This window comes from Rattus norvegicus, chromosome 7 (assembly GCF_036323735.1).
Source record: "Rattus norvegicus strain BN/NHsdMcwi chromosome 7, GRCr8, whole genome shotgun sequence".
NCBI lineage: Eukaryota > Metazoa > Chordata > Mammalia > Rodentia > Muridae > Rattus > Rattus norvegicus.
The window spans coordinates 68,957,624-68,973,757 of record NC_086025.1 but is presented as its reverse complement, the minus strand read 5'-3'; the positions used below and the strand labels follow the sequence as shown (position 1 = coordinate 68,973,757).

At 42.3% G+C, this 16,134-nt stretch overlaps 1 protein-coding gene across 12 annotated transcripts in view; it reads right to left on the bottom strand.

The window, feature by feature from the left end:
• The window catches only part of Vps13b (vacuolar protein sorting 13 homolog B), a 576,579-nt gene that overhangs the window by 39,817 nt on the left and 520,628 nt on the right, over window positions 1-16,134 (bottom strand). For all 12 annotated transcript variants that reach the window (XM_039079215.2, XM_039079218.2, XM_039079219.2 and 9 more), the window contains 10 exons: window positions 14,614-14,877; window positions 14,040-14,123; window positions 13,687-13,862; window positions 13,039-13,209; window positions 12,152-12,353; window positions 11,043-11,231; window positions 7,878-8,024; window positions 6,171-6,454; window positions 3,894-4,021; window positions 3,520-3,719 (listed from right to left, as the gene is read on the bottom strand). In XM_039079215.2, the coding sequence (XP_038935143.1) occupies window positions 3,520-3,719; window positions 3,894-4,021; window positions 6,171-6,454; window positions 7,878-8,024; window positions 11,043-11,231; window positions 12,152-12,353; window positions 13,039-13,209; window positions 13,687-13,862; window positions 14,040-14,123; window positions 14,614-14,877 (1,845 nt within the window). The remainder of the gene's footprint in view (window positions 1-3,519; window positions 3,720-3,893; window positions 4,022-6,170; window positions 6,455-7,877; window positions 8,025-11,042; window positions 11,232-12,151; window positions 12,354-13,038; window positions 13,210-13,686; window positions 13,863-14,039; window positions 14,124-14,613; window positions 14,878-16,134) is intronic.

The following is a 16,134-nucleotide window of genomic DNA, read 5'->3' as shown; positions in this document are numbered from 1 at the left end:
CAAATGAGGGCTGCTGACTTTAAATCTCACCCTGGGATGCTGAGTCAGTACAAAGCAAGTGGGCAGAGTGAAGGGCTCTCCAGGCTGCTCAACTGGTCTTCCTTCTGATCCTGACCCTACGTCTGCTTCACAGCTTCTGCCTTCTCAGACCTCTCTCACTTTTCTCTCTCTTGGTAGATTATATACTTCATAAACTCTGGTCTAGAAGAACACAGTCACTTAATGTTCCAGCCTTTTCCACCATGGCTCTGCCCACTCCTGCGTCCACTCTAGCCTCTTTCTGTCTGTGAGTGGAGCTCCTCTGCTTGTCCCTTGGGACTGACTCTCGCTGGGCACTGTGTTATTCACATCTTCCCACTTGCTCTTCTCTTTCTACACTGACTTCATCCCAAGAGAGGGCTGTTGTCCCTGCCTCAGTTCTCAGGCCTTCTGCTCACTCTAGCTTGTCACATCTCATTACCTGACTCTCTTTTGTTTTCACTCTGCAGGCCCTCTTTCTGAGCCATTTCCTGACAACAGCTCTTTCCTCTTTTGTGCTCTGTGTTTGGAGGTCACACCTGAGGGTCTCATGGTCTCAATCTTTTGGTAACTATTGCTCCTTACTCAACGTACTCATCTGCTCATTGACTTACTCAGCTGGTCTTTATTAAGATCTTAGTGTGTTGATAGGCACTGAGCCATAGACTGAGGATAGGGTGTGTATTTAACTATCAGGAATGTGATAGAAAATCATTTAAGTATAAATTAGATGAGGATCAATAGATTAATAGGTGAGGAAAACATTTATCTACATATCCATCTGTTTATACATATCTATCTATATGTATGTATCCCCACATGGAACATTATTCAAATATAATTACAGAACTAAATTATGTCACTTGCAGAAAAATGGATGAGACTGGAGATCATCATATTAAATGAAATGAACTAGACTCAGGAAGACAAGTACTATATGTTTTCTTTCACATATATTCAAAGTATATGATAGACATGTATAAAAATGTAAAAAAAAAGACAAAATCCTAGTAAGAGCATCTACACACAGTCTAGTATAGACTCGTGCGTGTGGTGACGTCTCAACTTCTTTGTAATGCAGACAACATTGTAATGGTTTCTGTTTACACTGTGTAACTGTTTTATATTTTCATTCACGTTGAACAGATATGATTCTGTATATTTAACGCATAGAAAGAGAGGAGCAATTAAAACTACAAATGCTTCACAAGCACAGAGAGGGCCCAAAGACAGTGTCAAGGGGCTCCCATAACTCCCGAGAGAAGGCGTGCCCTGAGGACTAGGAAGGAACAGTCAAGGGTGTCGAGTGAGGAGTAGCACAGGCGGCAGGGCTGGATGCACTCTTAGGTCCCATACAATGCATGGGATTTAGGTCATGCCACTTACTGCTGGAGGGCTGACACTTCTAGAACAAGCTGCAATTAGCTGGCTGTTTTAAAGCTTAAAGAGTGAGGACATTCAGGGCAGTGTCAGGCAGACAGTGACTGTTACATGATAGCTACTATTACCATAATGCTTTATACTGTAACGTTTATAGATATTAGGTCATATTTTGTCAGCCTTTTGTGAAGAACAAGTGTAAGCATAGCTTTATTCAACTATAAAAAGCAACGAAGCTCTGATACAAGCTATAACATAAGAAACCTTTGAGACAACATCCTCAGTGAGATAAACCAGGCACTAAGAACAAATACCTCATTATTCTCCTTATCTGAGAGTCTTAGAGTAGACAGATTTCAGAGAGACAGAAAGCACAATAGAGGCTACTGAGGCCGGGGAGAGAGAGATGAATTTCTGTGTGGTGATGAAAAGCTCTGAAATTAGGTAGTCACTGCTGTGGATTAATACAGAAGGGCCCCAAAGGCTCGGCCTCCACTGGTGATGCTATTGAGCTAAGTGGATTGTGAGGTGCCAACTTCATCAATGGAGCCAATCACTAGCTGTTCCTAGAGATGCGTCTATAAAGAAGATAAAGAAAGGATATGTCCCGAGTTTCAGCACCAATGTTGTGTTTATAAAAAGGCAAGGGAGGGTGCTATGATCTATGGAGGTGTGGTGAGGTGTGGGAAAGGAGGTGCCTCAGCAGGCCCATGCTAGACATCCCTTCTCCTGAGGGACCAGTCATCGGACAGAATAGTATAGAATAGAGTTTATTCAGGGCATGAGGAGGGGGGCTAAGAGGGTAATAGGGGCAAAGCGGGGAGGGGGTTGAGTAGAGCCCAGCCATGAGCACGTAGAGAGAAGCGGGGAGGGGAATGGGGAGAGAGGGGACAAAAGGGGAAGAGGGGAATAGCAAGAAAGCAAGAGAGGAGCAAGAAGGAACAAGAGAGTGAGGAGGGGCAAGCTGCCCCTTTTATAGTGTCAGGCATGCCTAGCTGTAGCCAGGTAACTGTGGGGTGGAGCTTAAACAATGCTAACACCTAGTTCCTAGCTGAATATACAGGCTACTAGGAAGTGAGTGGGTCCTAGTGGAATGAAGGTCACTGGAGGTGAGCCACAGGGGGATGAATTTTGTTTTGGTCTCTTCTCTCCCACTGCTTGGTGCACTTCCTGGTGAGAAGCTTTCCTTTCCTTATTTTTATACCCTGATCTTGCCTGTCACTGGCCTAAGAGCTTTAGAGCTAAGCTAGCCAAAGTGAAAAGCTCTGAAATCATGAGCCAAAATAACTGTTTTCCTTTAAGCTCATTCTCTCAGGCATTTGTCATTAAACAGAAGCTGGTGTGGTGACTGTACAACACTATAAATACAGCTCAGTTTAAGCACAACACAAAAGAATTACTAGGTTCAAGTGTCTTCTTCAATACAAATAACACCAGGAACACTTAGGCGGGGCAAAACATGTAATGCTGAAGTCTAGAGACATTTATGGAGTTTTTGTAGATTACTAGCATAAACATACATATGTGAAAATTGGCATGCTTTCAAAAGAAAGAATTGATTAAGAGTTAATACTCTAACCATCCTAAAACGTGGACAGCTGAACTGTATATTTAAAGGAGCCTATAAATTCATTTTATTATTGACATTTCCTGGGTCGTCGTCACATATTTGGTGTGAAGTGTCCTCATGCAGAACCTGCTTCAGCATTTATTCTTCATGTTTGAGATCCCTCCCTCCCTCCCTCCCTCCCTCCCCTCCTCCCTCTCTTTTCTCTGTGTGTCTGCATATGCTAGGGCGTATGTGTGGAGGCCACAGGATGTATGGGAGGTGGTTCTCTCTTCTTTCCATGTGTCCTAGTGATTACACTAGGGCTGTCGGGCACTTTTACCTGCTGAGCCAACGTCAGTCCAAAAGTTCAGCGTTTAGAAATCTGAGCTCAGTATTCATGACCCATATGGAGGAAGGAGAGAACTGATTCTCACAGGTTGTTCTCTGGCTTTCATATGTGTACCATGGTGCATACATACTCACACACATAAACAAACAATACACAGGAAGCAGGGAGGGAGGGGGGAGGGAAGGCAAGGGAGGCAGCTGAGTCTGGGGTAAGCATCACTGACCTGTGTCCCCTGACTGTTGATGTCCACAGGGTCACTCCATTCGGCTGGCATTTCTTCCATTGTGTCTACTCTCAGAAAGAGGCTGGGAAGTAAGTCCTTGGTCTTGCAGTCTGGGTAACTGATAATCTGGTGATACAGCTCATGATGAATTGAACTCTCCGGAGGGATTTTTTTGCAATAAACCTCAAACTTTGGACTATCTGAAAAGTTAAAAATGGGGATGTGGAGGCACATGCAGACTTAGTCTTAGGGATGTCAGAAGGATGAAAGATACTTTAGTAAGTATTCTTCATAGGCCCACAGGTATCTATTACATCAACATTTCTCAAAGAAACCACTCTTCTGCTGTTTTATTTAGGGTTTGTGAAACATACCTCTGATGTTCTCCTTTACAAGAATCGTTACTGGGCATCTGTTGTGGAAAACTACTCGCGGACTTGGGTCTTCAGAGAGGGTTAGGTAGGTGACTCCAAAGTGCTCTTGATACGTCAGTGCTATTGCCCTGGAACAGACCAGTGACAGTGTGCTTTCAGAGCCAGGCTTCTCTTCAGTCCATGTGTATTTGAATGTACAGTATTCTAAACTCTGGGCCATTGCTTTTGTAACTCAGAGAGGCCTGTCCCTCATTTAAAGTTGATATATATGTATATAGGTTTACTGATTTCATAGTAGTAATATTCATTTACAGTAAAAAAATGCAAAAAACGGATTTTTAAATTAAACCTTCTATGACACTATCATTGAACTGCGGCTTTATGCTAACCTTGCTTGTGGCCCTTGTCCTCAGTGCTTATGTGCCTTAAATCCTTCAAGTACGATACTTTCTTCCTCCCCAAAGACTTTGGTAAATTTCGATAAAGGAAAATCTGGACCATTTTTAATTTTTCTTTCTCCTTTAGAAACCTTTTAGAGAATTTGTGTGTTTCCTCTATTCTTTATTCTAAATGTATGCAACTGATCATGTGTGCTATGGATTTTCACACAATGACCATGTTACAGGACCTACATTTTGGCCCTCAAGCAAAGCTGGGATTCCTTGTTTTGGGTGGCTGCACAGGTACAAATAAGCTGCTACTATGAAAACAAATCTCCCACTGTCCTCTAGGTTATCAGGTGATATTTATGTTTAAACAGAAATAAAAGTTCTCTCTCATGTACTGTGCTAATTATCAAGATTAAAGAAAGCAGGCAGCTGCAGTTCTTAGTTGATGATGAGGAAAGGGGTCATCAGTACACAACAAATCCCCCTGCTCCCCTAAAGCTGTCCTTGTCTGGCATGATAATGGTAACTGTCCACTAGCATTTGGTGAAAAAGCAGCCACAATGTCACCAAGTGTGCACTGCTGGCTTGAGTGGAAAGGAGGAGACGGGCAAACAAGAGTACATCTCTTCAGAGTCCTGTCCTTACATGGACTAGAAAGCTGTTTGGTAGTTTCATTTGGGGGGCTAGGCAAGCCAGCCTCACACAATTTCCTTTCAACAGACATAAAGCTAGAGCCAAGACTATAGGATCATACTTTTACATTGCTTACTTTAATATTTACATATAAGATTAATTTATACTGTGAGTCTTAGAATATTTAAATATAATTCTATATCTTATATTAAAAAATTTGACTTTCCATTTAAAAATAATTCACATATCATTCAAGAGCACTCAACACGTTTAACATTATCTAAAACCAAATGTAAAAGCAGCTATCCTCCTAAGGCTAGGGGTGAAAATGCTTGTTCAATCAGGATTTCTGCAACATAAAAAAAAGGATGTGTGGAGGGAATGGGATTTGACATTTATGGAGATCTGTTAGGTAAGTTGTAATCTTTAAAATGATTATTAAAAAAAATCTCTTCATACACCAAAACACCTGGGATGCCTTCAATCTCACCATCTATAACTCAGGAACCTGAGAGGAGGGTCCTCTCTCACAGGGTCACAGCGTGATTTCTTTCATGGCTGTATAAATTGTAAGTAAGCAATTTTTTATTGGATTTTTTATTTACATTTCAAATGTTGTCCCCTTTCCCAGTTTCCCATCCCTGAACCCCCTATCTCATGTGACGCTGTAGAAAAGACACTAATGCCAAACAACCATGTGACAGAAGTCAGTATGAACAATTGCACAGCTCTGGCCCAATCTTGTGGTTATCGTTTGCATAATTTGTGATCTGCATTTGGAACAGCTTTCGTGCAGAACAACCACAGCACAGAATATTCCTTGGCTTGTGTTTATCTACATTATTATCTCTCTAAAAGTCTTATGTGAAAAATTCCACTTTGAAGTAAAAGTAAAATTTTGGAAAAGCAAAACTTTCCAGCTTGACTCTCTTGGATTCCTTGCCTTCGCTTCTCGTCACTGTGCAGCCAGAGGATGTGTTTCCTGCTTTCATCACCACACATCCCTGCTGCTTGATGATTGCACAGCACCATCCCAGCCCCCTGCAGCAGACGGTGCAATGGGGAAAACCATCTAAGCAACAACCTGTTTGTGATCATGACCTCTGTTCAACTGTATCCAATGTCTCAAAGTTCTTTCATTAGAGATGAAAGAGCACCTAGAATCAGACACGAGAGCCCTGCATTCTGTCTCTGCTGGCCTCCTGATGAGCAGCAACAATGACAAGCAAAGAGTGCTCACACTTGGGTAAAATACCTGGTGCAGAATCCATCTTCCCTCAAGGTTCCAAAGGGCACTGCTACACTTTGTCTGGGAAACTCTCGTCTAATGATGGCTGGCAGGCTCCAGCACTGAGAGCTGTCGGCACCTGGTACAGGAGAAAAGCCCAGCAATATCTGTTTTTGAAGAATGGTTGTGTCTAGCACTGATGGCCCCACATCAGGCATGATGTCCCAGCAAGGCAGTGAGCTGGATTTCACATCAGGATGCTCTCCCCCTGGGCAAATGCTAAAAGTAGCACTGTCCGGAACATGAAGATGCTGGAAAGACAACACAGAGGAGCATGTTCACTTCAGCAGCACAGAGAAGCAGCTCTTCTAAGAAACCATAACCACGTGCCTCACAAAGTGGCCAAAATGGGGACAAGGGCATGCCAGTGATCTTGCCTCCACCCAAAGGCCCTAATGTGACAGGAACAGCTGTGCAAGCAAGGGGTGGTCTCTCAGGCATTAAGAAAACATGACAGTATCAGGCTGACTTAAAAGACAGTGCCAAGTTCTCATTGTCCCTGATAGCCTGGGGAGAGGGATGTCATGTACCTGAGGGGAAGTTGTGTTGGATAGGGGGAATCTGGAGAAACATCTGAATGAGGTTCAGGATAAGGAACTGGCAGCTCAGAAGATGAACAGTAAGGCTCGCTTGCAGGAGGAAAATACTCTGATCCCAGCCTTCAAATGGACTTTTATGGTTTCTGATGTTAGAGCCTCTCCATTGAAAAATGCATTACACTTATTTATTTATTGTGTTTCTATGCACACACATGCACGCATGGAAGTCAGAGAGCTGGCTGGAGCTGGCTCTACTCTGCTGCATGGGTTGTCCAGAACAAACTCAGGCTGTTGGGCTTAGTAGCAGGCATGTTCACCACTGAGCCATCTCTGCAGCTCAAGCCTCTGATTTTTAAATGTAAAGAAGAAAGAAAAAACATCCACTACTGTTCCACAGCCTCCCAGAATGTCTAGGGACTGTAATATCTAGAAAGAAATCCTAGCTGGCTGAGGCAGGGTGAGAATTGAAAATGGGACACTCGGGCCTCCACTGCTTCCTAGGGAGATGTGCCAATCAGTGAAGCCTGATGGAATGCCACTGTTCAGTTTGTAACTACACAGTGCTCTCGAAGTTAAAAGGAAGGCATTCACCCATTAGAGCACTGAAAATAACCTTTAGGAGCTGAGACAGCAACACTGCCCACAGACCACAGTGAACAGTGATGTTCCTCTACACGATAGTTCTGACAGCAAGAAAGAGCTGTAGCACATTGTTTTGAAAAACACTTCTCTTTACCTTCTTAAAATATGAATGTTCATGTTAACTGTACAAAGAACCATGCTAAAGGTCCTGACTATCCCTGGATTTGTTTTCTGCACACGTTGCCATGATGTGATGTGTCCTGTGAGTACTGCCGTGACTCACAGCCATGGCTCAGTTCAGGCACCAGCCCCACACTTACTACCAAGACTCAGGAGCCACTGTGGTCGCTGAGAAACACTGTTGGAGAGGGCTGGTTTAGCACTTTCCAGGGCTGTGGCAGCCAGCACCTCACTTACTTTAACTTGCATCTATGGTTTTTAAATTCAGCAAAATAAGATTTCTATATTTAGTATTAGCATTTTCTTTGCCCCAGGCTAAGAAAGGTTGGGTGTGTTTACAGTGAACTGAGAGAAACAGCTATGGATTACTCACCTCCTTTCCAGAATAGGGGTTGGAGACAGACAAGTGTGGCTTATAAAATATCTCATACGGAGTGTTATTGATTACTGTAGTCTTATCTTCAATCTGGATAACTTGTATGCCATGCTGCACCATGGAGGAGATGCAGAACTGACAGAGCTGCGGGACAAGTTGGAAAGACTACAGTTTTTACACCACAAAGATACACATGAAGAATTCTTGACTATTTTTTTTTTTTCTGTTTTGTGACAGAATTTTACTATTGCCCAAGCTGGCCCCAATTTCTGGACCCCTGTGCTTTTATATCTCTCAAGTGCTGGGATTACAGGTGTGTGGCATTGTACCTAGCATCAACTATTTTCTTGAATGTATTCATTTTATTTATGTGCATTGGTGTTTTGACTGCATACGTGTCTAAGGGTGTCAGGTCCCCTGGAACTGGAGTTGCAGACAGTTGTGAGCTGCCATGTGGGTGCTGGGAGTTAAACCCAGGTCTGTTGGAAGAACAGCTATCTCTCCAGCTCCTGGCCTCAACCACTCTTAGAGGGTTGTCTTTAGGGATTTGCCTGGGACAGTACCTGTTCTGCATTTTTGGAGGGATATTTTTAAAAGTACTTCTTTCTGGTTTTCAGAAATGTGTTGGTCAATTAAGAGGCCAATATTTGCAACAGGGCCCTTTAGCAAAGGGATTACTGACGCTGCCACCATGTAGTGATGGAACAATGACTTGCTTCAGATTATTTCACAGTTATCTCAAATAGTATTTACAAATCATTTATATGTAAACAAACACCACAGGTCTTATTCAACAGGATTCTACCTAGCATTCCTCTACCTCAGGTTAATTCTAGCAGCAACCCTCAAAATACCTAGCTCGCATCAAGGAGAGTTTGGAGAAGTTTCATACAAAAGTAGCAAGAAAGAAAAAAATATTGACCCTCACATAACTTTATATTGTGTTTCCAATGTGTTTGAAGTATTTTATACATATTAAACTTCCCAGTCCTCACACGACCTACAAAAGGTAGTCAATAAATATTCTTTCCATCGCACAGTCGAGGAAAGCAGCTTGGCCAAGACACAGGAAAAGGTGGAGCCCATGTAGTCAGGGGATGTGGCTCTGTTCTTATTGTGATGAATAGCATGTCATTGTCTTAGAGCATTACTGGCTCACAGTTAGAGGCAGCCCTCAGGACAGCATTCTCCAGGGACGGTGGGAAATATGTGTGGTGTCTGCATCTGGAGTCCCAAGGTCAACCATATATTAATAATAACGTACTATTTATATTTGTATTTTAACTTCTTCATAGGTATACACTGGTATTTCCTAGAGGCAATAGAATATACGATGCCATGTTCTTTTGGCTAGTGGAATATATTGAAGCCCTTATATATTTTTAAAAAGTAATAGTTTCTTTTCTGATATGATAAAAATTGATGAAACCCAATATTTTTAAGAGTATAAAGGAGGCCTGAGCCTAAAATGTTTAAGAATTTTTCTATAGTTTGCCCTTCCCTTCCTTCCTTCCCTCTTTCCATCTTTTCTGTTCTTCCTCTCCTCTCCTCCCTCCCTCTTCATTTCCCTTTCTTCTGTTCACACACAAACATTTATTGAATGCCTGCTGTGACCACTTTTGAGACGCTAGGTGTCCTGGGTGTTTGGATGGCTCCTGCCCGTGTATAAACCTCCAGTACTTTGGTCAGCAGCAGCAACACGTGTTGCTCAGTCAGCTTTGAGCAAAGTAATACCAGTCCTGAATATTGGCAAAGGTGAACTTCTCGTTTCAAGAAAATTTAATTTTTTAAAAAGTGACATAAGCATTCCTAACTTTTTTCAATAGACTCTTTTAAAGGTCCTCAACAAAAACCTAACTTCTCCCCAAAGAGAAAGGCCATTTTGAATGCTGCTGCGCTGGTAAGTTATTCCCTCTGTTCTCCCACTGAGGGTGGCTGACAGAATGATGATAAAGTAACATAGACTGATGTGAGTCTGTGATATACAGTTCTGTATTACTCAGCTAATTGGCTTGTATTGGTTTTAGGTTTATGCTGAGAAGCACATGCCATTTGCTTCTTGGTACCCACAACTCTAAAAGCAAGGGGCAGGCCCACCTCTGCTACTTCTAATTCTTCCAGTATTCCCTCCCCTCTTTGGATTAACGTTTCTTTCAACCCGTATTTGAGAAGCTTCTATTTGCAGTGGATGCTGGTTAACACAGAGGCCCAGGACTGATCAAGGTCCAGAAAGACTGCATAATGCTTAGCCCTGCAGGGGTATGTATGGTATCACTTCCCAAGGCTCAGAGGGGGTAGTTCGAGTATAAGTTGCCAGGGGCAGTAGATGAAACAGACAGACACTGCACGGCAGCTGCACTGACACATGAACCCACAGCAGCACACCAAACATCTATGCACTACTAGGCAGACCAAAGGCCCGTATGGAGAGGGAAGTTGGATGTGGAATCCTATCCCTACTGGTAGAACTAGTGACAAGTTTTAGCTGCTGGGAGAGAGACAGTGTTTGGGAAGAGTGGAACCCGCACCCCTCACTATAAGTTATCCTGGAGCCAGTGGAAGACCACATATCAAATACTATTTTGACAGCAAAAATTGATCATGTTTTTTTTTTTTAAAGGACACAAAATTGGTTGTGCACAGAAGGGGATGAATATGATCAAAACACATTTTCTAAACCTCTCAATCGTGCATTGAAGAATATGATTATTTCTTGTAACATTGATTCCATAAGAGAATCAGATTAGTCCTATCACCTTGATCAGGATACCCTTTCCACCAAGATAACAATTCCTGTTGTCTTTGACCTCAATGCTCAGTGTTAGATACCCTACTTCCTGTTCTGAAGGAGAAGGCCAAAGACAGTTTGTGAGTCTTGGGAATAAGTCCACTCCCCCTACTATAAATCAAGTGACTGGTGACAGCTCTGAAATGGAACCATTCCTGGATAAATTATGTAGCCCACGTTTTACCAGTAGTAAAGGGAAAAAAATTCCCCTGTCAAATACAAGTCTAGCAAGTTAAGAAAACAAGTATCTCATTGTTAAAGTATTTAGAATAAGTAACACCAGAAAGGAACTTGAAAGGGGAGGGAGACATACTTGAAACACTCTAAGAGCACAGCACACGATCTCCCCTGAACCACGTCCACATGGACCTTACCTTCTGATGTCCTGGGAAAGCACCAAGTCTGATTTCAGCATCAACAAATGCTTCTTCATCCAGGGTCACTACCTCACCATTACCGCCATCTTTCCACTTTGGAGACGTCAGATTATGGACCAGTTTAATTGCCAGTGACTTGTGCACAGTGTTTGTATTTGCCCAGTAAATTCCAATTTGAAAAGCTTCCTGGAAAAACAATGCCTCAATTGTATTTTTTTCAACCCTTCCATATCTCTACGATTAAAAAAATATACTGTAGATCTATTAAGACAACCAAATAGTCCCCTGTAGTTTTATTTTGGTAATGACACCAAGTATTTTATTTTGGTTTCCAAAATCCTTTTGATTCACAGTGATATTCAAGTTCAAGGAAGAGGGAAAAAAAAAATCAAACTCAAGCTGTGACTACCCCAGGACTTAAGTCCAAAGACTTACAAACTGAAAGGTCTCATCTTAATCTGCATCAGAATGGTATGCAATATAGAGCCTAAGCAGGTCAGCATGCCAATTCCACAAGGCAACTGCATCAGATCACTTCAAGAATAGGAAAAATGCAATTGAATAAAGATGCTTATAAACTGGGACCTCTGAAATGTTCTCTACTAGGAAATATGTTTTGAAGATTTTCTTATAAATTTATATTGCTTCTTGAAATGGGTTAGCCTTATAAAGTCTCTGGTGGCAGACCATGAAGTCTTTCTGTAAACTTTTAGTTTGTACTTAGAGTCTTCCACCCACGTCACTAATGATTCTCGGGTGTTGTAATTAACAATTATGCACATCCAAGTACAGCTACAGAGGCAAAGGCTGGAGGGTGGATGAGTGTTTAATACAGCTGCTCTGCCTGTCAGATATCTGTACACGACGGGAATGTAAGTAGTACGTGTCATCAAATGTAATGATGATTTAGCCAGGAGTACAACTGCTGATGAGGAGAAAACACATCTGAAAAATATTTAAATATCAAAGAACATTCCATACCCTTTATGTATGCACCTACCAGGTCAGTTTTCCATAAGGAATCCATCCTGCTCAGATGTAAGTGTGACCTCAGAATACAATCTAGTCACTCAGAGAAAAAATACGCTAGTTTTAAGTTATGTTACCTGAAAATTAGGAGGAATAATAATTTTGCCAGCAGGAACCTGTAGAACAATCTTTTCTCCTTCAAACAGCCAGAGGTCCCACTTGGATTGATTGATGAGCAGGGCCCAAGGTAGCAGTTCTATCAGCAGTGTCCTAACATACGGTTTCCACATTGACAGTCTGACGCGCATTGGGCTATCCCACTGACTCAGCTGCTCATTCCTGTTCCAGAGAACATAACCGGGTGACTCACAGAAATATGCTGAGCTCAGGATTTATGAGGTATGTTTCAGCATTCAGACACACAATGTTCCCCCGGGATGCCACTGTGCAGGATACCACTGCACACCAGACTCACCCAGTGTTGCATTTGCAAGCAGGAGAAAGAAGCTTTCCATGCAATGATGCTTTACTCTATCAGTAAAAATACCCGTAAAGCTAAACCAACCTCGATGACCTCAGATGCACCCAAAGGCCCTGCTCCATGGCGTTTACTCTATCTAGCATAATGGTTAATCAAAGTATGCGCTTGGCCAGACTGATGACCACATATGGGACTCCCAGCAAAACACACTTCTGGGTACACTGATGAAGATGTTTCAAGAGTGAATTTATTCTGAATGTGAGCATCAGAACAGGGAAAGCTAAGAGGGAAGCATTTTCCTTCTGCACACTGGCTGTCCTGAAAGGAGCTGCTGTGCTCTGTGAAGCATGCTGGCCCTCCCCCTCCCCCTCCCCCCAGTGGACTGAAGGCTCAGAAACTCTGAGAACAAGTCTTTCCTCCTGCCAGGTGTGGCGCTCAGCATCTTGTCAGCAACAAAAAGTCTCAATAGCAAGCGCGTGCCCTGTGGATGGCGTTTTTCTTAATGTTTAGAAGTACATGTAGAAAATTCATGAAGAATGTCACCTGTCAGAATCTTTCTGACTGTAAGGCCAAGTGGGCTCGTGGGACTTTTCTGACCCATAGAACTCATCAAGCATCTCGTTAACTGTGCTTCCAGGTTGTATCTTGGTGGTTATTTGCTTAATGAGGGCTGTTGATATGGGGACAGCACAATCTGAAGGATCATATTCTTCTCTAGGAAAAGAGAAAACATTAACAGATTTTGTAAGTGTTCTATATTTTATAAAAAAAATCGAACTAGAAATGTAGTTAGATTGATCCTGTTCTGTGGGGTGCTCTCCCCCCTTCCCTTCCTCTCCGCTTTCTGTTTTGTGATTGGAGATTTATGACATAGCTTTTAGATGATCTGTGCCCTGGCTCTTCCTCCCACCTACTCATGCTTGGGTGACATCTCTAATCATCTCTTCTCTGCAGGAAGGTGTCAATAAAATCTACATTAAATTACATTTTTATGATTCCACTTGGTTGTTTATAAGTTTAATGAAAAGGGCTGGATTCCATGTAAATCCATGGGTAAGAACAGAAGGTGAGGCAGAGGGGTTTTATATGTAACATTTTTCTCAGATCAGAACGTAAGTAAGGCTGCACCCATGTACCCAGAATAGCTTGAGGCTACTTTTTACTTCTTCTGAAAATCCACTTTGCTCATACCGTGCTTGAAATGTCAGGTGATGTACAAGGTCAGGTTCAACACTGTGCAGTGGATTTTCCTGCCCTCTTCCCGGAATAATCTGTGTCTCTCTCAAACCCAGACTTCTTTTCTCCAAGTGTGTAATAATGGGGTCTGGAAGATGACTTCTCACGATAAAGAGAGGGCTGAACACGATCTATAAAAACAAAAGGACAGAATGACTTCCATATTTGCTTTGCTGCAGTATTCCAGCTGTTTGATGCACAAACACACGTGTAATAAATCTCCTCCCCGGGTCACTCTGACCTTATTTATTTGAGAAGGGGAAAGGTCAGTGTCGTACACCATGTTTCAGGATTGGGAAAGCACTCACCATTCGCTGTTGAACTTGAGAGTTGGGTTCCAAAGTCAAAACTGTGCACCAAACATAAATAATGGAGCTGTTTGAAGTAGGCACCTGCACATGAGATAGGAAAGGTCCTGTAAGATCCTAAACAGCCTGATAATTAAGCAAAACAGACCGAGTATCAGCTTAGACGATGAAAGAAGTTTACAGTTATGGGAAAAGCCTCTAGGAAAACCAAGGAAGCAAAACCAGACTTTCTAATGAAAAGGGCTCCTCCTGCAAAGGTGAAGAAGTGTGCACGTGGACAGTGGGGAATGAAGAGATCCGGTTCTTAAATGGATGAAAATAAAGGTGGTGAAGCTTCAGATAGCGATGAAAGCATCGCATCATCACCAAGGTCCTCCAGTGGGGAGGTCAGGAGCCCAGTCCACCTCTGCAGACACTGCCGAGGCATTCCAGTCTGTCTTTGCTGTTTTAGATTCCACTCTCTGCACATACCAATTTTAATTTGATTACAAAGTATGGACTACAAAAAGTAAAGAACAGTGAGAACATTTCCGTTTTCAATGTCACTCCATTCTGCGGTCAGGAGCTCTCATACCTGGATGACAGTGCTATACTCAGGGGCTTTGGGTTCCAGGCACACATCTCTTGACCAGTCCTCATCTCCTTTAGCCTTTACACACAGCTCTGTCAGTTCGCTGTTTTCTAATATGTACGAAGGCAGCTTCTGTTTGGCTGTGAGGCAGTCAAAGTGTTCTCGAACTACAGCTTGTCCATCTTGACCGATGTAATGCTGAACCACTTTCAGTTCTATGCTCTGAGACAAATAACTACAGATGATCTGTCTTCCACAGATGATAATCTAAAGGATGACATATAAATAGACCAAAAGTTCACCAATTTGGATGTCATTAACCAGAAATATGTTTTCCTTCATTACAGATGAAGTCAACAGTTTAGTAAGACAGTGTAAGGAGTCTTTAAAGAAGAAATGAGGGGGTTGGGGATTTAGCTCAGTGGTAGAGCGTTGCCTAGCAAGCGCAAGACCCTGGGTTCGGTCCCCAGCTCCGAAAAAAAGAAAAAAGAAAAAAGGGGCTGGAGAGATGGCTCAGCAGTTAAGAGCACTGACTGCTCTTCCAGAGGTCCTGAGTTCAATCCCAGCAACCACATGGTGGCTCACAACCATCTGATATGAGATCTGATGCCCTCTTCTGGTGTGTGAAGACAGCTACAATATACTTACATATAATAAATAAATAAATCTTTAAAAAAAAGAAGAAATGAATTTTGTTCTGTTCATATACAGTTGATGATATTTAAAGAGGAGACATATAGGCTTGGAACCAGGGAGCAGCTGGAAATGGGGAGGTGCTTGAGAAAGATGACTGAGCTAAGGACTTGTGCATTAAACGTTGTGGAAGCATGTCAGTACATAGCTCACCTGACAGACAGGGTGGAGGCTCAAGCCTACCAATTACCGTAAGTAGACTCAGTGAGAAGCAAGGGAAAAGGCAGGAGAAGGGATATAAAGTGGATCCTATAGTAAGTTCTTTGCTCATATCTTGAGAGGTGACTGGCCAGGAAATGGTGGTCAACGCTGACACCTGATACGGAAGCTGCCACACATGAGAAGTGAAAGCAGGCACTCCCTCTGTAGTGTGAGAGCAGCTGACAGCAATGTGCTCCCAGAGGCTGCTCTCCAAGAGCTACTCTTATCTGCTAAGAGATCTTGGTGGAAACTAATACAAATGAGCTTTGATTGAAATACAGAATAGTATTTTGCTTTTCTACATTGTAGAACTATACAACTTTAAAAATAAACACATAGAAGCTTCCACTAAACCCATGGGTTATCTAATTTTGCAACCAGCTAAGAATATAAGCCATAGGAGGAAGTAAGAAATATTTTTCTTGAGTTGATTGAAATTGGAAAGATATTTTTAAAATCCATTCTTGCACAGTTAATATTTTAGGAAGAAAATCCTTCTGTAATATGAATATTCACCAGGACTAAGGAAAACAGAACTTCCTATTTTATAGTTTTATAGATTGAATCCTGGGCTTTACACATCTCAGGCAAATGCACTATCACTCAACTATTATCCCGGTCTCTAAAATA